This window comes from Suricata suricatta, chromosome 7, assembly GCF_006229205.1.
Source record: "Suricata suricatta isolate VVHF042 chromosome 7, meerkat_22Aug2017_6uvM2_HiC, whole genome shotgun sequence".
In the NCBI taxonomy this organism is placed as follows: Eukaryota; Metazoa; Chordata; class Mammalia; order Carnivora; family Herpestidae; genus Suricata; species Suricata suricatta.
Genome location: NC_043706.1, coordinates 54000800 through 54023772, shown reverse-complemented (window position 1 = coordinate 54023772; position 22973 = coordinate 54000800). Strand labels below are relative to the sequence as shown.

The 22973-nt window shown below is 36.6% G+C and overlaps 1 protein-coding gene across 1 annotated transcript in view; it reads left to right on the top strand.

Moving 5' to 3' along the window:
- The window catches only part of KHDRBS2 (KH RNA binding domain containing, signal transduction associated 2), a 543955-nt gene that overhangs the window by 332639 nt on the left and 188343 nt on the right, over nt 1–22973 (top strand). The window contains exon 5 of the mRNA XM_029944584.1: nt 19771–19898. Coding sequence (XP_029800444.1) covers nt 19771–19898 — 128 coding nt within the window. The remainder of the gene's footprint in view (nt 1–19770; nt 19899–22973) is intronic.

The following is a 22973-nucleotide window of genomic DNA, read 5'->3' as shown; positions in this document are numbered from 1 at the left end:
CCTTGAAATAAAAAGGAACCATGTAAACAATGATAATCATAGCATTGTAGTGGCAAAACAGTGGAAAACATGTAAACATCCACAAATAGGAAAATGGTCATTGTATTATTAAATTACATGTATTCTATGATACATTAGCTACTATACAAACACTGAGCTCTGTCTCATTTACCCTGAGGAATGGCCATGATATATCATTTAGGTAAAGGAGAAACTTGACAAGAAGTCAAATAATATAACCATAATAAAAATTTAAATAGAAAAAAGAAAAGAACCATGGAAAAATGAAATGACAAACCCCATCCTATTTATTTTAACCTTGAGGATGTATTGAAGAGGTGTCATGGAAAGGTTATTAACTTTTTAAAAAATTATTGATATTTGTATCATATTATGTGCTATGCTAAGTAAATATTTCTTACGAAGTTAAAAAATAGGGGCACTTGGGTGGCTCAGTCAAACATGTGACTCTTGATTTCAGCTCAAGTCATCATCTCATGGTTTGTGACATCAAGCCCAGATCGGGCTCTGTGCTGATAGCGTGGAGCCTGCTTGGGATTCTCTGTCTCCCTCTTTCTCTGCTCCTCCCCAACTTGTGCAGGCAGTCTCTCTCTCTCTCTCTCTCAATAAATAAACTTAAAAAAATGAAAAAATAACATTTTAAAAATCCCAGGAATGTTGCCAACTACTGTCCAATATAACTTGCTAAAATATGCACATATATATTGAAAGAAAATCAATAAAGGACGCTTTAATGTGTATATAATGAAACTCAAGAATGTAACAGAAAATACTGTTTGCCTAGGATTGCAAGCGAAGTTACTTGGTAAATAAATGTTATAAAAACACTTGTTGACAGGTACCACTTAACATTTCTTATGAAGACACCAAAATGACAGGAATATTTAATAATACTTGAACATATCCTATAGCTCTGATCTGTGCTTCTAATGAGCAACAAGGATCTTGCCATGCCATTTAAGGTGAGAGGACTTGTTGCAACTAATAACCTGGTATTTTAAGTTTTCCTTGTTTATGCATCTTTCCAAAATGAATTGAATTTAAAATTTTTGTCTTGAGTATTTATTTCTTTTAAAATTTTCTTTGCATTTTAGTTTTTTTTAAATGTCTGGTTTTGAAATTTGAAATTGGTAACACCACTGGGATAGCTGCTGCCCTTGCCCCTCCCCCCCAAAAAACTTGTTTGGGCTTATGTTGATATGTTATTAATTTTTCCTTTTATGGATTAATTTGCATGAGTCTCTTACGTGATCGCAGTGTTTTACTTTACTTTCTTTCCAGCTGCTTGTTTATAAAACCTTTTGAAAGACATTTTTTGTTGTTGTTTTATGGGTCTTTCTTAGACCCTCATTTCATACCAATGATGTTATGTCCACTAAGTCTAATTATGCTCTGGCTGCAAGCTCTTAGGATTGGATCTTTTCCAAATACTCAGTCAAGAATAGCTTCAGACTTGATTGTTGGTTAAATGTACTGTACAAAGAAGCAGCCCTAAACTGATTCATGGCTATGAATCTTCCTGAATTCATCAAATCAGGGTTTGCCTTCACATTCTCACCCAAGGCCTTAACCTTCTAAGGATAAATAGCCAAAACCAAATTTGTTATGTTTCACAATTTACTATAGTCCTAAGATTGTCTACCACTTTAGAAAAATACAGGATAAAATACTTTCACATACATTTAACACTTGAGGATTTCCTTTTTAGCTAAAATTCATCTAATAAATAAATGATATGATAGATTTGCCTTATCATTTCAAATAAGTGGTACATCAGAATATGGGATCCAGCAATCTGCATGGGAAAATAATAGCTAACATTCATCATGTGCTCAGTATGTGCTTGACACCATCTTCAACAATTTACATACATTTATTTATTTAATCCTCCCAAGAGCCATATTATTTTCTTTGTTAGTGTTATTAATCTCATTTTATAGATAAGAACATTTAGGCCCTGAAAGACTTAGCATTCACATTAAACCACACAGATAGTAGATGTCAATGCCTGAATCTGACCCAGGCAGTGGGACCACACAGTACCATTCATAATTCCTACATGACATTGTCTCTCCAGAGTCCAATAAAGATAATTCTATTTTTTGCTCACAATTTTAAAACTTAACTCTTCTGAAAACTGAAACGGCACCTAAAAATATCATGAAATCAAACAACTAAATGCTACCTCTGTACAGTAATGCTACAATCATGTTTTTCTTTCCTTTAAGCTCTTGAGGTCTTGTATCACTTTTTTAAGTAGAAATTGATTTTTGTTCCAACTCAAGATACATAAAAATAGATTTTTCTCACACCACTCTTAGAATTGTAAAAGGGGAGAGAAAGGTACTGAAGTGATATTTCACCCACACGACCCACTGAAACGGAAATACCCAGTGATAGGATCCACATGGAAAATGCCAGTCTTACAGCTATCAGCGAGAGGGAAGGTCTCTTTCTTTCTTTCTTTCTTTTTCTTTCTCTCTCTCTCTCTATCTCTCTCTCTCTTTATTTCATTCGTTTTTTAAAAGTTTATTTATTTTTGAGAGGGACAGAGTATGATCAGGGAGAGGGGCAGAGAGAGAGGGAGACACAGAATTTGAAGCAGGCTCCAGGCTCTGAGCTGTCAGCAAAGAGCCCCATGCGGGGCTTGAACTCATGAACTATGAGATCCTGACCCGAGCTGAAATTGGAAGCTTAACTGACTGAGCCACCAGGTGCCCCCTTATTTTTTAATTTTTTAATGTTTATTTATTTTTGAGAGAGAGAGAAACAGAGAGCATGAGCAGGGGAGGGGCAGAGAGAGAGGGAGAAACCGAATCCGAAGCAGGCTCCAGGCTCTGAGCCGCCAGCACAGAGCCCAACGCATGGCTCAAACCCACAAATCAAACGGTGAGATTCATGACATGAGCCAAAGGCCGAGCTTAACTGACTGAGCCACACAGGTGCCCTGTTTCTTATTTCTTAAGTAGGCCAGTAATTTTCAAATTTTGTAATGGTGTGATGGTTTGGTAATTATTCTTTTTAGATTTTTAAGTCACGGTGGACATGACCTGAAATAATTCATGATGAGGAAGTTAAACAAAAGATTATTTTTTGGAAGGGAAACACTAAATGAAAAATCATGTTGTAGTCATGTTTCTACAAATAGAAATTATGCAAAAACTAGCCAGTATATCGGACAAGGGGGGAAAATGGAGGGTCTTACAAGTTAGCTGGTCTGCATGAATAATTTTGTCATAACAGGTTCATCTAATCACACTGTGCATTTAGATCTCATCAAGCTTTGTACAGTCAATTTCCAACGTACCGACAAATGACTATACTGTCATTTATTGCCCATTTTGTTATAATGCAAGGTACTCAACCCCATCTCTCTGTGCCCTGAGCTACATTTCTGTTGCTCTAGTTAACAGTTTCCTGAATCCTTTACGTATCTTTTATATTTTTAAAAATTATTGCACGATCACATACTTCATATGACCCTTGGGCCGTTATGTGTTCTGCTTTTCTATTTAATGATCCTTGCCCTCTGTTTTCATTCTCTTTATAATTTTACACATCACGTGCACATAGATACATACTGAACATATACACGTACATGTAAATGTACATGTGTGAAAATAATATATGGTCACATAGAGGCTCCCAAAATACTTTGTGTTGTCTTCACATCTCTGGAGTCCAGTGGCGTCCAGTTTTATCTAGTTGAGAGGAAAAAGGTGATTTTGTTATGTCACACAGACAAAATCCAAACTAGAGCTCAGAATTCTTATCTCCAGGCCTAGAAAGTAGCCTGTCCAATTGACATATTTATTTATATCACCTGTTTATCTAGTAGCAATTGATTAGTCAAACAGCTACCACGTGTGTCCTACGTATGTGTCAAACACACCCATACACCACCAATACCAACAACAGAGGCAGCCATAATCCCAGCTTGGCAACAAGGGCAGTGTGTTCTTTGATTTCCATTTCTTTTTTTAAAAGAAGACAGCAATTTAGAAGGACAACCCCCATATAACCCATTATAACATGCGTAGAGCCAGGACGTGGAGCTCTGATTCAGAAAGCTATGCTATTTTGATTGCAGCATGCTTAATTTCTGAATATGTCCATGCTGACAGGATCTCAGACCTAGAGAGAAATAAAAAAGGAGTAATTTAACTGGGATAGAAATGAGAAATGTAAGGCACTTAAAATGTTTTCTGCTGCTAACTCCTGCTTGTGATTTGCCTCACATTCATCATTTAACCTCTGAGTCTGCAAATGGGGGTGATAATCCTCCAACCCTTCATCATTCACCGAGGTGCCATAAAGATGAATTTGGTCTACTCCTGATGCACTTAGAGCTCCTTAGAGATTGGCCGTGCATAATAGAAGAGTTTTCAGTAGCCTCCTACCTCTTAAAATGAACAAAGAAATAATTGGGTAGCACCATGATTTTTGAAGTTTGGATAAATTGTTTCAACTTGATGAAAACTGTCTTTATTTCATAGCATCATGCTACCAAAATAATTTCTTGATTGATTTTTTAGTAAATTTGATTTTTTTAGAGCAGTTTTCGGTTTACAACAAAATAGAGAAAAAAGTACAAAGAGTTCTGTTTTACACCCTGTTCCCACATACACATAACTTCCCCCTCTGTCAGCGTCCCCTACTGGAGTAGTAGGCTTGTCACAATTGGTGAGCCAACATTGACATATTATTGTCACCTAAAGTCCAGAGTTTACATTAGAGTTAACACTTGGTGTTGGTACATTCTATGGATTTTGACAAATCATAACAGCATGTATTGCTATAGATTGAACATTTGTTCCCACCTCCCCCCCCAATTCTTATGTTGAAATCCTAGCCACCTTTTAGGATGTGATTAGATTATGGTGGTGGAGCCCTCCAGGGAAAAAAGGTCATCTATTAACTAGAAAGGCCCTCACCAGACACTGATTCTGCCAGCTTCTTGTTCTTGAACTTCCCAGTCTCTAGAACCATGAGAAAGAAATTTCTGTTTTTTATAAGCCACCCAATCTATGGGTATTCTGTGACAGTGGCCGGAACAGACTTAGATGTGTCGCCACCGTTGTAGTATTGTACAGAATCCTCTTTGCTCTACCTAGTCACCCCTTCCTTCTCTTTTCCCCCCTGACAACCACTAATCCTTTTATTATCTTCATAGTTTTGCCTTTTCCCAAATGTCATTTGGTTGGAAATATATAGTAGGTAGCCTTTTCTGATTGGCTTTTTTCACTTAATAATCTATATTTGTTTCCTCCAAGTCTTTTCATGGATTGATAGCTTATTTCTTTCTGGCACTGAATGCTACTCTGTTATCTGGATATGTACCACAGTTCGTCTATCCATTCACCTACTGTAAGACTTCTTGGTTTCTTCCAGGTTTTAGTAATTGTGAATAAAGATGTTATAAACATATGTATGCAGGCTTTGGGGCTGATTTTTATATTTTCAAAATCTTTTGTAAATACCAAGGAATAGTATATTTGTTGGATTATATGGTAAAAGTATATATACTTAGGTAAGAAACTTCCAAATTGTCTTCCAAAGTAGCTGTACCATTTTGCATTCCCACCAGCAATAAATGTGCATTCCTATTGCTCCACATCCTTGTCAGAATTTCGCATTGTCAGTGTTTTGAATTTTTGCCATTCTAAGAGTTTGTAGTCACATCTCACTGTGGTATTAATTTGCAGTGTTATCTAATGGCCTATGATGTGGAGCATCTTTTCACATGCTTATTTCTAATCTGTGTGTCTTCTATGGTGAAGCGTCTGTTCATATCTTTAATTCCTTTATTAATCAAGTTGTTCATTTTCTTATCACTGAGTTTTAAGAATCAAGGGTATAAATATATTTTTTTAATGTCTATTTATTTTTGAGGGAGAGAGAGAACAGAGGGTGAACGGGGGACAGTCAGAGAGAGAGGGAGATGCAGAATCAGAAGCAGCCTCCAGACTCTGAGCAAACGGTCAGCACAGAGCCTGATGCCGGGCTCGAACCCACAAACTGTGAGATCATGACCTGAGCTGAGGTTGGCCGCCCAACCGACTGAGCCACCCAGGTGCCCCAAGGGTATATTTTTAATAATAGTCTTTTCTAAAGTTTTTTTAAGTTTATTTATTTATTTTGGGAGAGAGAGCATGCACAAGCGAGGGAAGGGCGGAGAGGAGGAGAGAGAGAAGTCCATGCAAGCTCCATACCATCAGTGCCGAGCCTGATGTGGGGCTCAAACTTTGAACCCTGAGATCATGACCTGAGCTGAGCTAAGAGTCAATACTAACCTAGCTAAGGCACCAGGCACTGCTGGATAATAGTCTTTTATCAGATATGTCTTTTGCAAATATTTTCCCCCAGTCTGACTTGTCTTTTCATTGTCTTAAAATCCTGATTGATTTTTAAAATTTATCCTGCATTATTGTTCAGGTTGTTTATTAGCTTTACAAATCAGTATTTGCATTTGGTTCTGAATATAGAATGTTCTTTGTAAAGCTTAGGTAAGCAGGAGTTGGCAATTTTTCTCATACTGATTTGTATATGTAAATACACTATAATTACATTCTAAATAGTGATAAAACAGAGGATGAGATACCTAGAAAGTTTGGGTGGAATTCTAAAATTCTAGTTGTGTTCCAAATTTAAAGAAATAGCAAAAGTAATTTTGGGAAGGTTGAATTCTGTGCTTTCACATGCACATCTTCACCTATACTAACATCGGTGACTTAGAACAAATATAGGTCTTTAAACCAACAAAATTTTACAAGTATCGTTTTAGCCTTTTAAAACAAGGCCATGTGAAAATCACTCACATTAAATTCTAAATCTCAATAACTGATTTGCAAGCGTGAGGCTAATTACATTTACAATAAAGTAAATTTTAGAAACCTATAGAACTCAAAGTTCTTGGAAAAAAGTTTTTGTTCATTATACAATCAAGATTTTGGTTTGTATTTCTAATCTATAAATTGTCTGGAGGCTGATAAAGGAAAGAGAACCATAGATTTGCTCTGTACTTACTGTTGCTTTGGAAGCAATATCCGTAATAGTACAGAAGAGAGCCAATTAATGGCTTTTGTGGTTTGTTAAATGCCTGAGTAAAGTTGAGGTGTTTAATAGCCACAAAAGCCCTTTACTGCCACTAGAGCCCTAAGACTCCAATTGCAATTCATATTCTATACCAGCATTAAAACTGGTGTAACAAACCAAAGTATAAATCTCTTTTTATAGCATTTTCTTTCTCCTCAAGAGGATTTGCTGATACTATTTTTCTAATCTTTTATTTTTAATTCCTTTTTGTTTCAGTGACTTTGTGGTAAAGAAGTATGGGACATGAGATGGTTTGCAAAGCAAAGTGTCATTTGAGTCTGTATTTTGTGAAGAAATGATTATATAAATCGATACGTTTACCACCACATTTCTATGTACACATAGCACCCTAATCATCTGTATTTTAGTGCTACAGTAGGAAAGTACAAGTTCAGTAGCCTGTCCTTTGGATTTACATGGCAGCCTTTTTCATGAGAAAATCTTATGGAGACATTTGGGGGATTATTTAGTGGGATTATTATGATCACCTTTTCATTTTCCAGCTATAGTAATAGAGCCAAAAATGACTCTTTCAAAGGCTCAAATCTAGTTTAAGAGCAAAACTTGAATTCTGCCTTCAATCCAATTTTCATTGTCTCATGTCTGGACTGCTCTAAAAGTCTTCTGCAGCAACTGAGTTTCTGGAGATGAAGTGAATGACATCCCTGCAACTCTAGTCCGTCATCCACATTCCTGAGTGATCCTTCCAAAACCTGTCCATGGTGATACCATCCAGTGAGTGCTCCTTATCTTGAGAACACAAACCTCCAATCTCCTAACCTTCCCTCTATACACCCTTCTGCTGTCCACCTCAGAGATGATGCTTTAGGAAAGTCGGATTATTGACTTCTACGCTGTCGCTTTTTTGTCATGACTTCATGACTTTACAAGTCTTCAAGGTTCAAGTCTTCCTGGGTTGTTCTTTTTTACTTCCAACTAACAAATGTCCATATCCTCTATCCTTTTTGATTCCTAGATGCCTTCATATAAGGGTATTTATTTTCCTTTTTATGACTTTACACTTAATCTTAGCCTAAACACAGAGAAGCGATTTTCCTTCTTACAATCAATGGACTATGTCTTTTGCCTTTTTTTTTTTTTTTTTTTTTTTTGGTAAAACAGGGTTCTTAAAGACCTGTATATCTACCCAGAAGACAAGCTACCCATGTAGGAGAGAATCATATCACACCTTAAAAATTCCAATTTAAAAAGCCTCCTTGTTTACAAATATATTTACTTTCCTTTTTTAAAATAGAGAGAGATAATGGATACTCGCATATCTTTCCCATCTCAGTGATGATACCATGATTGAGTCAGCTGCACAAACCAAAACTCTGTAAATTACATTTGATTCCATTTTCTTCATAACTCCCCATATCTAATCTATCAGCAGTGTCAGCAAATTCTGCCAGCTCTCCCTCCAAATATGTAAGCAGTGGATCTTCCTCTCCACCATGCTCTGTGGTAGCAGCAAAAGAGACTGCACTAGTAAACACACGAACTGGTACAGTAGTGTCTTCACCTTTCTCCCTGTTTCTACTCTAGCTCCATTTTAACCCGTTTTCCTAATAGCACCCTGCATGTTCTCTTTAAGACGTTAAACTGGTTATTTCACTGTCTAGTTAAATACCACCGAGGCCATCTAATATACCTAGAATAAAACCAAAAAGAGCCAACATGATCTAGCCCCTGCCTACTTATCTGACCTAAGATCACTCTCTCCCGTGCTTACTGAATTTTTGATACACATGCACTACAATTCTCTCCATTTCTTAGGAGGTTCAGCTTCTTCCTGGCTCATTGCCTCTGCATTCCAGCTAGCTGGGAGACTAGTGATCCAGATCTTTGCATGCCAGGCTTTCTTTACATTTAGGTCACAGTTTGCATATTACCTCTCCAGAGAGGCTGTGACTGACTTCCCATCTAAATCAACTTTTCCAAACAGTCCCTCAGTCATGTTGCCCTGTTTCTTTTTTCACAGCGTATTATTGTCTGAAATGAGCTCACTTATTCCTTTGTTTTCTTTTTGGTGGTCTGTTTCCCCGTGTTAGAATGTATGCTCAATGAAGGCCATTTTGTTTACTGTTTTTGGAGCACCTAGAACAAATAAGCATATTTGCTATTTTAATATATAGAGTGTTACTATATTTAATAATAATATTTTTTTTTTCACTGAGGAACGCAATAGTCCCAGAAGCTCTCTTCCTGGCCCCTGACCTTGTTATGTTTGTACAGTTTCAATAGAAATTCTGCTCTCTATCCCTAGCTCCGAATGATATGAGCTGGCACTGGTAGTATTCTAGATCTTTGAACGAAATAAAAATCCTACCTTCAGGCAAAGGACAGGAGCACTGTAAATAGTATCCAGATGTTTCTTGATGCTGCATTCCATAGGAAATGAAGGAACACTGAAGTTCCTTTGACTGGTCTCCCCCCTTGAGAGCCTATAATTTCTCCCATTGAGATAAAACCAAATCATCACAGAACATAAAACTGATGTCGATGAATCATAGAGTATGTTCTTTATAGGACAACTAGATGGTAACCTTCTTCCAATCAAAGTTTACAATTTGAATAAATCTTCAATCTTAACAGTGAGTGGGAAAGGGACTAGGGGAAAGTTTGTGACCTGAGTGCTAATTCACAATACTGTTTCTCCCTTGGCTTTGATGAAAGGACTTGACAGACACCAGTATCTTGATAGGGAAACTGAATGGTCTTGAAGTACCTAATGCTGGATGTGATTCCAAGAAAGCAGACATTTCCTTTACTCTTTGAGATGCAGGGTTAATGAGGGAAGAGATTGGAGGCCTGAAAAAAGCCCTGAAAACAGACCGTCAATCCCATGCTTGAGCAGATCTGGTGGTTTCCTGCAGTGAACCTTTTCTACAGAAATATTGTTTCTGACAGCCTGCCATGTATGTTCATTGTGTGGAAGAAGGGAAGTCAACTGATTCAGTTGACTCTAGTGCTCTTGAGGAGAGCTATACACATGGCCTGTGGGACTGGGGAATCTTAGGAGAAGCCTGAGGACAGAGAAGTGTGCTGTCCCCCATTCAGAGAAGCCCAGCATATCAGCTGCTCTGCATGGGCCCATGATAGCAAAGAACCCAAGTCTCCTCACCTCACAAAGAGGCTCCAACTCAAGGCCCATTCAGAGGCTGAACAAACCCACCTGTAGATAAACAAATATGATTTACAGTCCATTAAAGGACCTTAATAAATTGAGGAAGAGGAATCCAGCTGACCAATTCAACAGATAGTTCCTATTGAGGCATAACTAATAGAAGCAAGGAAATGAAGAAAGGATGTACACCCAAACCTTCTAACCCTGAATCAGTGTTCTCTTCACTTTGCAATTCTAATTTCTTTCATGACGCTACATGGGACCTTTCACATCATATTTTGACGTGTCTTCAAATACTTCTTCCTTGTATTGCACTTATATATCACAAGTTCATTTCTTCAGTTATTGACCATGGAGCTAAAGTTTTTCATCAGGTGTTTGTTGCTTTCCTTTCTTGAGTTTTCACTAGCTGAACTCTTTATCCTAGCTGGATACGCTCCTGCTTGCCTCTGCTCAGCTTCAGTCCTACATTCATTTTCCCTAGCTGCTAAATGATTCTGCTCTGTTCTAATTCAACATTTGAAAAAGTAACACTTTAATTATTTTCAAGGGCTACTCTACTGTAATGTGATTAAATGTTCAGGAAGAATACTATGCAAAGCTGTTTTTTTTAAAGATTAAATTTGGAAAGAACTGGTAACTGCAAGCCAAATAAAAGGATAAGTTTAAACAAAAAGTCATGTGCAGACTATTTTATACCCCTTTCAAAGAGCTTCAGAAAAGTTGCCATGAGGGGAGCCTGGGTGGCTCAGTCACTTAAGCTTCCGACTTCAGCTCAGGTCACGCACGATCTCACAGTTTGTGGGTTCAAGCCCAACATCAGTATGTGTGCTAACAGCTCAGAGCCTGGAGCCTGCTTCAAATTCTGTGTCTCCCCGTAGGTCTGCCTCTCCCCCATTCATGCTCTGTCTCTCTCTGTCTCAAAAATAAACACTTAAAAAATTTTTAAAAATTGCCATGACTGAATAGGCTGTCATTTTCCTGATTAAAATGCTCAGGAACCATCAGGATATTATCATTTGAAAAAACAGAGCGTCTAGGAGAGATTTTCTCATGAACCACCCAAATAGTCCTTCTCACTTAGCATGTTTCTTTATAAAGCAGAAATGTAGAGTTCAACATCTTTTAATAAAACAAAGTGAAAAGGTAGTAACCACTAAAAACATCATTATAATATTGGGAATAAATCATTTTTTCAGGGCAACAAAAAGGAAATTGAATTGAGCATACTAAGATTCAGAGCAGAGTAAGAATGCATCTATCTTTGCCTAGAAAGGATAGATGAACAGGTGTAGGGGTCTAGTTTTCTGTATTCACTTAAATTCTGCTGGTTCAGGGGCTTCCTCTACTGTGTCTCCAACACCTACACCAATGGCTGACACTCACTAGCTGCTCAAAAATACATTTAGTAAATGAAATGGTGATTTATTTAGTGAAATTCTTAACTTTAAGCACTTTAAAAAGTCTGGTTGGTTAGATGCATTACTACCTTGAATGTATAAATTTTCTATGTCCAGGGAAGGATGAGAATTCTAAGGTTATTTATAAAAATCATCCACGTGTGCCATATTCTATCAATGTTTTTCATGCACAGAATTTGTATTCTTTTCTACATATATACTTATCATGCTGATTCTTTGTTAAGAAGAATTTGGATGATCAATATACCAATAAGTAACATCAATTCTGTGTTAGCCAAGAGTTCATTATTTTTGTATCCACAAATTAAGGTTTATATTATATGCCAAAGTATTAAATCAATGCCTATTTCAAATTAAAATTCAGAGAGAACTCCAGTATCATGTATGGAGTAAAGTTGTTAAGGAAATTTGCTGAAGAAAATGTCATTTTGGCTCTTTTAAAAAAATGGAACTTGGTATTTTTAGAATAACAACCCAAATCTCTCATTTACTGTTATCTAAATATTTATGACCCTAAATCCAACCTGAGGTAGCGACTGATTTTTATATGCCGGGATGGTGAAGTAGTCACACCAAATACGTAAGTCAAATACATTCAAATATATGAATCCTTGGGTGCTCATTCAAAAGGTCTTGTCTCCTAGACCACATATACCAGTGGCTGATGTTTGCTAAGATAAAATAAAACAAGAGAGAAGATAAGCCAATAATCCTGAAAAGTACCTAAAATATGTGTAAGTATTATCTGATTCTTTGATGATTTTTATATAGTGTGCAAAATGACCTTATAATGAGGAAAAAGGAAACATTCTTGAATAATAGAAATTGCCATCGATAGTGGTTCAAGATACAAAATCCACATTTTTACTTTGTGATATTCAATGTCCTTTGGTGAATAAGCTTTATAAGCCTTTATATAGACCTTATGCAGAGTCATGCACCAAACGGATTCTTAATAAATCTTAATTAACTGTTCTTTGACCACATTTTGTTAATGAGGTTTTCTGGTACCATGCCTGGGCTGATTAAAACTCATCCTGTGTTGGCTAAAGGATGTTATCTAATAGCCTAAGATGTTTTGCTAAATAATATCCAGCACAGCACTAGTTGTTCTCTGAGAGAGCCTCCTACCCATTCCAGTCCAGCTACAGATTTGATATTGGCACAGGACCCATTACCTCCCGCACTTTCTTGTTTATTACTCTAGTGAAAGTGCCCTAACCTAATTGTTTATAGGGGTTTAGGAAATCCCAAATCTCTTTGTCATGGCCCAGACGGGTTACAGTCTGCATTTCATTCTCCCCTGATGTCGTCTGACAGTCTTGGCATTGGTAGAGCCAAATATACGTTCACATGTTACCAGTAGCTCTAATCACAGTTTTAAATGTGCAGCACCAATGCCCATCAGAGTCTCAGAGGAGGGAATTTGGCAGGAAAATGGTCTCTCACTGTGCCCCCAGGTAGCCTATCTACACCTGTCATCACCTGGCATCTATACGCAAGTGAAATAATCTTCCCAATTTGTATGTGGGCAAAATGCCATCATAACAGATGGACATGAGTGTATGTAACTGGGAAATTATGCATATACATTAAATATGCAGACTATGAGCATGAGTCCTTTCTAGGAACATCCAAACATCTGTCTGCTCTGAGCTTTTGTGTATACTGTTTACACCATATGCCGTCACAGTGGGAGGGCCTTGTCGGAGATGCAAAAAGGAACACTCCTGAGTTTCATGGAAATTCTTTCATAGGGCTAATTTGCCTCATCCTGAGCAAAAGGAATATAGAACAAGTATTGTGAATATCTTTATTATTTCCAGAGACCAATTTTTACAAACTGATTTTAGTAGCAAACAAGTGAAATTTTGGGGCATTGTGGGAAAAATAAAATCAAAGTTCAAATCAATTCTAAAAATGTTTTTATATGATATGCATGTGTTATTTAAGCCTTGATAGATTCATTCAAAAGTTCACTGTTACAACCCCTTCTGTCTGAAACCAAACTGCAGATCAAACCAATCAGCATTTTTAAAGCTACTTACAGTTTGTCTTCAAGGTAAAAGGTATTTTTAGAGTGTGTACAATTTATTTACTGCTGGTATAGCCAAAGTAGTAAAGCATTCGTTATTATTTGAAGTTTGAAATCCCAGGACTGGACTCTTTTTTATAGGAATATAATTTATTGTCAAATTGACTTACATACAACACCCAGTGCTCATCCCAACAAGTGCCTGACTCAATGCTCATCACTCATTTTCCCCTCTCCCCCAGCTCCCCATCCACTCTCAGTTTGGTCTCTATATTGAAGTCTCCCTTCCTCTGGTTTGCCTCCCTTCCTCTCTGTTTGTAACTATTTTTCCCCATCTCTTCCTTCATGGTCTTCTGTTAAGTTTCTCAATATCCACATATGAGTGAGAACATGGCATCTGTCCTCTGACTGACTTGTTTCACTCAGCAAGCAGTACCTTCTAGTTCCATCCACATCGCTGCAAATGGCATGATTTCATTGTTTCTTGTTGCCAAGTAGCATTCCATTGTATGTATATATAAACCACATCTTCTTTACCCATTCATCAGTGGAATCTTATCTAATACAACACTAAGGTTCATCTGCAAGTATAACTTTCTTTTTTCCTGACAAGAACATTTTTATGAGGGTAAGCTTTATTTCAAAAATTTTGAAATATTCTGCTTTTGTATACAAGTTAAATATATGATTTTATTTCCATATTTATTATTTTATTATCTTGTCATTTGTGATAAATATTTTATATTATTTTATTTAATTATTTATATTATTATTTATTTATTTCAAGTGACTGGAAATTAATTTTTCCACTTGTCTTAATTTACCTTTCTTTGTCCCTTATGAACTTTCTCACATGCTTAAGTAATTATGTTTCTATTTACATGTCTTTATCTCTTAAGGGTCTTTTACTATTAAAGTAATAAATGAAATATCATAAAATGCAAATTTTCATAATGAATACTTATAAACGTATATTTTTACATCTCAATGAATATGTGTGTTAGTAAATTGGGCATAAAATTACCAGTGCCATAAAACTATAATCACCTATTCATATGTATAAATATTTTATGGCTCTAGAGGCTTTTAACTCCATATCAGGTGAACTATGCAGTGATATATTTTTGATAAGGTAACATTTATAAGGTAAACTTGGAAGGTTTTGCTTACTCGCATCATTAAGATTTTATATAACTAAAGTGTCAGCAACACATCCACAATTAAATGTCCAGCTGGATGTGCTAGCTTTAGGTAGACTCAGGTTCTATTTATGAAAGATTAATTCAGAAATAGATCTGTGCTTAATGAAGACTGGAAGTAAGCACTTTAATATAAAATTAAGGATTTAGGGTTTAGATAATTATATATATGTTTTAAACCAATACACAGAATATATTCAGTCTAGTAAATTATTATAGTGTCAATTACCCCTACATGCGGGCATTAAAAAAGTTCTTTTCCATAGTTATTTGAAACATGTAAATGCTTCATTACTATAAATACAGCAGTGTATATATTTTGGTTGTCTAATTAGAGAAACCTGAGCTTATTAAAAGACCTGGTCACTTAACATTTAATGATCCAAACACTGCAGTTAATAACTGACATCTTCAAGGATACAAATTTGCATTAAAAGTTGATTAGAGGGGCGCCTGGGTGGCTCAGTTGGCTAAACCTCCGACTTCGGCTTAGGTCAGATCTCACGTGGGTTCGAGCCCCGTGTCAGGCTCTGTGCTGACAGCTAGCTCAGAGCCTGGAGCCTGCTTCCGGTTCTGTGTCTCCTTCTCTCTCTGCCCCTCCCCCTCTCATGCTCTGTCTCTCCCTGTATCAAAAATAAAATAAAACATTTAAAAAATTTTTAAATAAGTAGATAGAAAATTCTAATCACTACATTATTTTACTAATCTCTTATACAATCTTTGTGTTTCTATTATCATAAATATGTGCACATGACATTCATATTTACTCTCCCAACCCAGATCTGAATTTCTAAGATAATCCTTAATGTTACTTTGGCATTTTAAACTTAAGCTGATTAAGACCAACGCGGGCTACGCAAGCAACATGAGCACAGGCAAGTTCCAGAACCTCCTGGAGAATATAAATTCTTCACCTCTACACTTTTTTCCTCATTGCTTCTTTTATCTGGTTAATGTTCTACTTCTAGCTATCTCTGCACCTTAAATGTCTTTTGTCCCTGCCTTTCCCAAACATATCATATACTTCCCAGTTGAGGACTCCTACTAAATTTTTTGGTGGATGCCCATATTCTCTCTCTGTTACCCCACCACGCACATGCACACACAGCTTTTCATTGTTGCTGCAATTTATCTGCACCAACCAAGTTAAATGAAGTGTTAAAAAAAATTGGGCAACATACAATTCATTTTCTTAAAAAAATGTCAATCGCCACCCTTTTCAGTATCGATAATCAGCTTCACGGTTCACATTTAATCTGTATATGACCATTTTGAAGTAAGCGAATGGCAAGCAATCCAATTTAATCAGAGCATAAAGTGTGTTGAACAGAACAGGCTCCACCAGTATTAACAAGGTATTTACCAAAGCTCTCAGCTTTGTAATCTTAGCTATTTGGTTTTGTTAACACTCTATATGTTGGATTGTGTCCTCCAAGAAGCACCTGCCAAATTGGGATTACAAACATAAGGATTTTGTTAGAGAAAATGCTCTTCGACAACAACAACAACAGCAACAAAATAATAATAATAATAATAATAATAATAATAATAATAATAAGGGAGCCAGAGAAGGCTGGAGAGCCCTCACGGTAGTTCCTTTTTCCAAAGAAAGAGAGGCAGAGGGCCCTTGACTGCCCTGGTGCAATGACATTACAAACCAGTCTAGCAAAGCAGTCAGCGAATCCTTGAGGCACAGGCAGAGGGGTTTTGTGATCCCCAGGAATAGGCTTATTTTAGCATCTTGACTACATTTAGTCATTAACTAAGAGTTGCTCTTGGGGAGCAGGGTCCTGAGGGCAAGAGGTTCTAGAACAGAGCAACTGAAATTCTTAGTCAAATACATCTGTGGCCAGAGGTTTGTATTCTCTTGACCACCACAACCCTGGAAGATGATCCATTTCTTAGAATATTTAGGTAAGCGCATAGAAAACTTGATTATATATCATTATATATCTATAATTGTTGTTTCACTTACACTAAGCATTAACCTTCAGTGTCAAATATTCCTGTTAGTAAGATAAACAACTTCTCTCTATGCTAGCAGATTTCTGTCTAGGAGTTGAATGCCAATCTGCAGTTGGATTGGTGAGCATAGACTCTGAATAAAGTGAGTATTTTTAGTGTTTTATTTTTGTTTTTGAGACAGAGAGAGAGAGAGCAAGGGAGGGTCAGAGAGAGAGATAAAGACACAGAATCTGAAGCAGGCCCCAGGCTCCGAGCTAGCTGTCAGCACAGAGCTTGATGCGGGGCTTGAACCCACAAACCATGAGATCATGACCTGAGCCAAAGTTGGACGCTTAACTGACTGAGCCACCCAGGCGCCCTGAACAGTATTTTAAGTGGACCATTCAAACTTTAATTACACCAAGGCATGACATTAGTTATACTCACCTCCATACCAGGACTATCCCTACCCCAAGAAACGTACAGACCACATCTGAGTCTAAACACCCTCCTTTGGACAGGGCAGGGAAATACTGCTGAAGTATGCCTCTCTGACTTTGGTCTTTCGTGTTCCCTGCTGAGCAGTCCCCTCTCCATTTGTTAGTTTTTGCACAAAACAAACCACCACAATGCTGGCTTAAAGCACCACTTTATTATTTTTTTCTACCAGTTTTGGGGTTAAGTAGGTGATTTTCTCTGGTCTTCATCAACTTGACTCATTGGATCGCCTAGGATGGCCTCACTCTTATGTTTGGGGTCACAAATGGTCTCCCACCCAAGTACGAACCCGGCCCAACCCTGCTTAGCTTCCAAGATCAGATGAGATCGGGTGTGTTCAGGGTGGTATGGCCATAGACATGGGGTCACAGATGGGACGGTGGGAATGAAGGGGACAGCGGAGCCACTTTCCACATGGTCTCTGGCTTCTTCATTCAGTAGCATAAGTCTGCAGTGACAAGAAAGGACAAGCTCCAGAATGGAAGCACTTTTCAGGACTTTGCTTTGGTCACATTGCTTACCCAATTGACTAAGGCAAATCACATAGATAATTCCAGAGTCCATGTGATGGGACTCTATCCAAGGTATAGATTCAGGGAGGCCTGATCAAATCGGGTACAATTCTTTCCTGTGATCTGATGAATATGTTCCTCCCCTTTCTTCCTTATTTTCTTCTCAACCTCCTCTTTCTCTTCTTTAAGATTACACAAGGAATAAGACCACATCCACATTATTATTTTGTGATTCTGGCATCAAAGTAAATTCTTACATATATTGAATTCATCTCTAATTTCTTAATTTTTAAATTTCATTGTTGCCAACAATGAAAATCTCTCTTTTTACAATTCGTAAGGACCCTGAGAGCTCATGGGTTTTCCTCAGATATGAAATCACAAATTCCCTTGCAAATTAGGAATATTATGTGGGAAAATTATGGAATTAATTTTTCATTTTAATGGTGGCTGGTCAATTCACTCAGAAGTGGCAATTCATCACGCTCCCTGATCCTAATAAAATAATGGACATGTATATCTTCCGATTGGTAGTTACTTGAATGTGAAAATTAAGAGGTATAAATTGAATATATGTGACTTGCTAGAAACTGTAATTTTCTACTATACAGCTCTTCTGTCAGCCAGCCATGTTCAGCTCATTATGAGGTGCTGAAAAAGATAAATGTGAGAGTAGCATGTTAAAAATCAGAAAACTAATGCCTTAGAGTGACTAGTACTTTTCTTAAAATCAAGGCAGTTTTTGGAGCATGAGATAAAGCTGTACATTAGAAACCCTTATAGGTTGAATGCATCCCTGCCTTCTTCTAAACAGAGGCCTGTGGGTGAGTAGTGTTCATGTGATGTTACTGTTAATACATATATACAGAGCTAAGCTGGCAGCATTTGATGAGTCAATACAATTATTTTGTGGGGCCCACAACTAGGCTTCAAATATGATTGCCATCAACCTGCCTTTTACAGGTACTAATAGTGTCCGCTTCTAGTCACCTCTCCAGCATGAGAAAATCCACAAGATTGATTTCACTTAAGCATATGCTTCTGAAAGAGAATTTAATCAGATTAGCCATTTGGTAAAAACAACCAGTTATTCAGTTTTGTACTATTCAAGCAGGAGTGTGTGTGCGTGTGTGTGTGTGTGTGTGTGTGTGTGTGAATAAAAGGAGAAACAGTAAGACTGATATTTGTCTTTAAAGAATATTCATCTTTAGTGCCTCAGATCCATTCTTTGGTCCCATTGAAATGATTGATAAATTTTCACACTGACAAAAGATAAGATAGTCCCTTAGACTTTACTAAATATCTGGTTATCACTGTGAAATTTGCCTTTTGCTATGGCTTTCTTTCAGCCCAATGCTAGAACACAAAGAAAATTCCATATTCTTAAATATTGTCCACCAAGCTTGTTGGATTGCACAGCTTCTTAGTTGTCTGAAACTGTGCTATACTATTTGCACTTCTTTATCATTTTAACAGAGTGTCTACTTCAGGCCTTGAGATTACTTCGTTTTGGTTTTTGCATCAGGAGCTATTTGAGTGTCATGCAGTCATTCACAATTACACATATCACCCCAGTAGAATTGTTTTTCAGTAATCTTTATGTTAATCATAAAGTACATTCTAAGATTTCATTCTATATTGCTGTCTTTCCTTTTCTGGTTAATACATCAAGTGATATCCCCGCACATTTCATCTGATATCCTGCTGAGTATTTCCTTGATTAAAGAAGCAACTTCCAATTTTTCTCTATAAAAATAGAAATGTAAAGTATATACACTTTGACATCATTTTAGATTTTCATAGACAAAGCTCCAGAAAATAGATGAAAAATGCCCTTTCATACTGTGTTTGTTCAGCTCTAAGAACTCATGCCCCATTTTAACTGATCAGCTCATGTTTTTTGTTTTTGTTTCCCTAGGACTACAATGATGAAATTCGTCAGGAACAGCTACGTGAATTATCTTACTTAAATGGCTCAGAGGACTCTGGTCGTGGCAGAGGTATCAGAGGCAGAGGGATCAGAATAGCCCCCACAACCCCTTCAAGGTACATTAACTCTTACTTGAAATAAATTAACAGCAAACAATGATGGCAAGCCTTGGCTGATCTGCTGGGTGCCGTGATCACAGCTAAGAATAAACAATGTCAATTACAACCACCACCAGAGAAACAATGACAATGAATGCTTATATAACACGTAGGAACTTTCATAAATTAACTCATCAAATCTTCCATACAGGGTTAAGTCTTATTCACAGATGAGAAATTGAGGTACAGAAGGTGTTAAGACTCTGCCCGAGGTTACACAAGCAGTCTGACTCTAGAATCCACAGGTGGAACTCTTACCAGATATCTTAAGAAAATCAGAGGTGCAAACCTGAGTCTTTCTCTTTGTGGTTCTGACCTTAGAATTAGGGCATGCAGATGATACAATCATTTTGAACCAGAATACCCTGCAGGAAGAGAAAGCTAAACATTGGTGTGTGCCTTAAGTGGCCCTTGAATTGAATGTTTTTCTGGATAGGTAGAGACATAGGGGATGATTAGATAGACAGACATTTAGATAGATAGGTAGATAACACATATACCACCAGTCCAGAAAGCCAGAGCACACCTTTTACATGGCTCATGGTAAGAGTATTTAAACTTTGGTTACATTTGACTTTGCAATGTCCTTGGTCAACAGAGAGAATTTTACTTGATATTCACTTGCCAAAAATTTGGCATCTTTCTGCATCAGAATTTGTTTTGTACGATTCTGAATTAGTCAAGCTTTCAACAGAAAGCATTGGTTTGTGAAGAGGTAAAGCAAAATATACACATAACCTTCACGCAGACTGTGTAATTCAGTCATTCTCTTTACCCGATTATAGCTGGCCTTCTAGCCTCTAAAGGACAGAGACCTAGACTATTATTTCCTGCATTGCATAGACATCATCTTATGGGATTTTAGGATACTTTGCTTATTGTATTTATTTAGTAAATTGTGTCTCAAATATAGTTTACCATCAGTGTCAAAAAATCACTGTTTTAACATTTAAGCCATAAATGTTATATTTTACAGTGAATCTGGGGAAAAAATTAAAATGATACATTTTCAAAAAACTATATCAAGGTGGTAAGTATTTAAGGTGAAATCTGCAATTCTGAAAATTACATTTGACTAAAGGAAAAACCCCTGAAAATCTGTGAGAGCTTTTTTATCACCTTTTTCATCTCTAAAAATGAAAAAAGAGCTCTCTGATGCTAATAAAGAACATTTGCTTAATGGTCAACATTAATGTGACATAACCTTTTTGTGGACATACTTTTATGTAATAGTCTTTTAGAAAGCCTTGTTCATTTCTAACTTCACCATGATGGGTTGTGAAATGACATCATTGCAGGTAATCTTAAATTGATTAAATCATATGCTTTAAATAATGTGACTGTCCTTTTTATGATATCCAGAATGCCAAATCTTGTAGTTTTACATGGTGTAACCCAATAAATATTTAGAAAGTTTACAGAAGGGACAAGTTGTTTTAGTCTATATTCCTTGAAATTGGGACCATCTTTAAAAAATAACGCATTAACCTGCTTTTGGGTTATAAAATCATCATATTAATAGATTTTGTTTTGTTACTGATGTTCCTTAATGCAATTTTATATTTGCATATTTGAGTGGAGCCTATAAGATTTCAATTTCAGTAAAGTTTTATTCTAACATATTAATCTCTTCAATAAAGAATAGTGCATTGTGATCCAGATTTTTATATTATGTTAGAAGAAAAGTTTCCTTGAACACTTTTGCTTTTTAATATCCCATCTATCATACAAAACTGATATTACATATGTATTATGTAAAAAGAAGATAAAATTAATGTTGAAATTTAAACCTCACTTCAGTGCTATATTGATATAATTAATGTATTAACATTAATGAAAGTAAATGGGCCAGAAATCTGTTGTCTTCTATTTCAAACCACATGATGCAATGTATCTACATTAAAAAGGAATAAGGAAACAGCTTTACAAAACAAAAAATTATATTGATTAGAAAGTTCTTGAAAACATGAGTTAACGGATGCTAATTTGTACATACTTACAAAATTATGACTTTATTAAGTTATTCAGTTATATTTATATTCCAAAAGAATGGTGCCTGGGATTTTTGAAAACATCTACAATAATTTGTTGAAAATGTATTGAATCAAGATAATTTACATTCCAGTAAATATATCTATGAAAACTACCTAATCTTTGGATCATTATGCATACCAGAGAACAAAGCATTATGTCTATCTAATAATTCATAGTACATAATTGAAGAATTAAGATTATTGACATCTCTGATGGACCTCATCACTATATATTGAGAGAAAACTGGAAAATAAGATGTTAGGGGCAGATTTTGAAGGTTTTTGTTCATTACAGGGAGAATTAATACAGAGAATTAATGGAGTTTGTTGAAGAAAGGAATAATCATATTTGTTTCTAAGACTACTCAGTCATTACTGTGAGTGACAGAAAAGTAGAGCAATTAAAGAGAGACAGACAGAAAGACCCTCATTTATGGCAGGGAAACCAGTAAGAAGACAAGTCCATGATCCAAGACAGAAATGAACAGTCCTTGGAGTACAGAGATACAGGACTAGATTGGAGATTAGAATTCATAGGAATTAGTACCGTATTAGATGTTGGAGAAGAAAGAGTGGCCCACAACAAGGATAGCTCTTTGACATCTAGCTTAGTTACAGATTGATAGCAATCAGATAAGATTAGGCGAAGGACCACGTTAAACAAAGGCTATAGTTCTTCCTATAATTAATCCAAGATCAATGAGTTGCTAGTGTGACCTTGAGCAGGTGACTTGTACTTTCTGTGACTTGGTGCTCAACCTTTAAAGTATCTTAGAAATGGTTACATGACAACCTTGTCAAGATTTTTAAATTAGATGGTACCTATAGGGCAGTGGTTCCCAAATTGGTCTATGCCCTTAGGGATTGCGATTTAATTGGGCAGGGGTGTGGTCTGGAATTTGGAATTTTTCAAAGGTCTTCAGGTGAATTCTGATATGCAGACAAGTTAAGGAACCTCTGACATAAGGCATATAATCCGGGGTATGGCATGTGTTAGGAA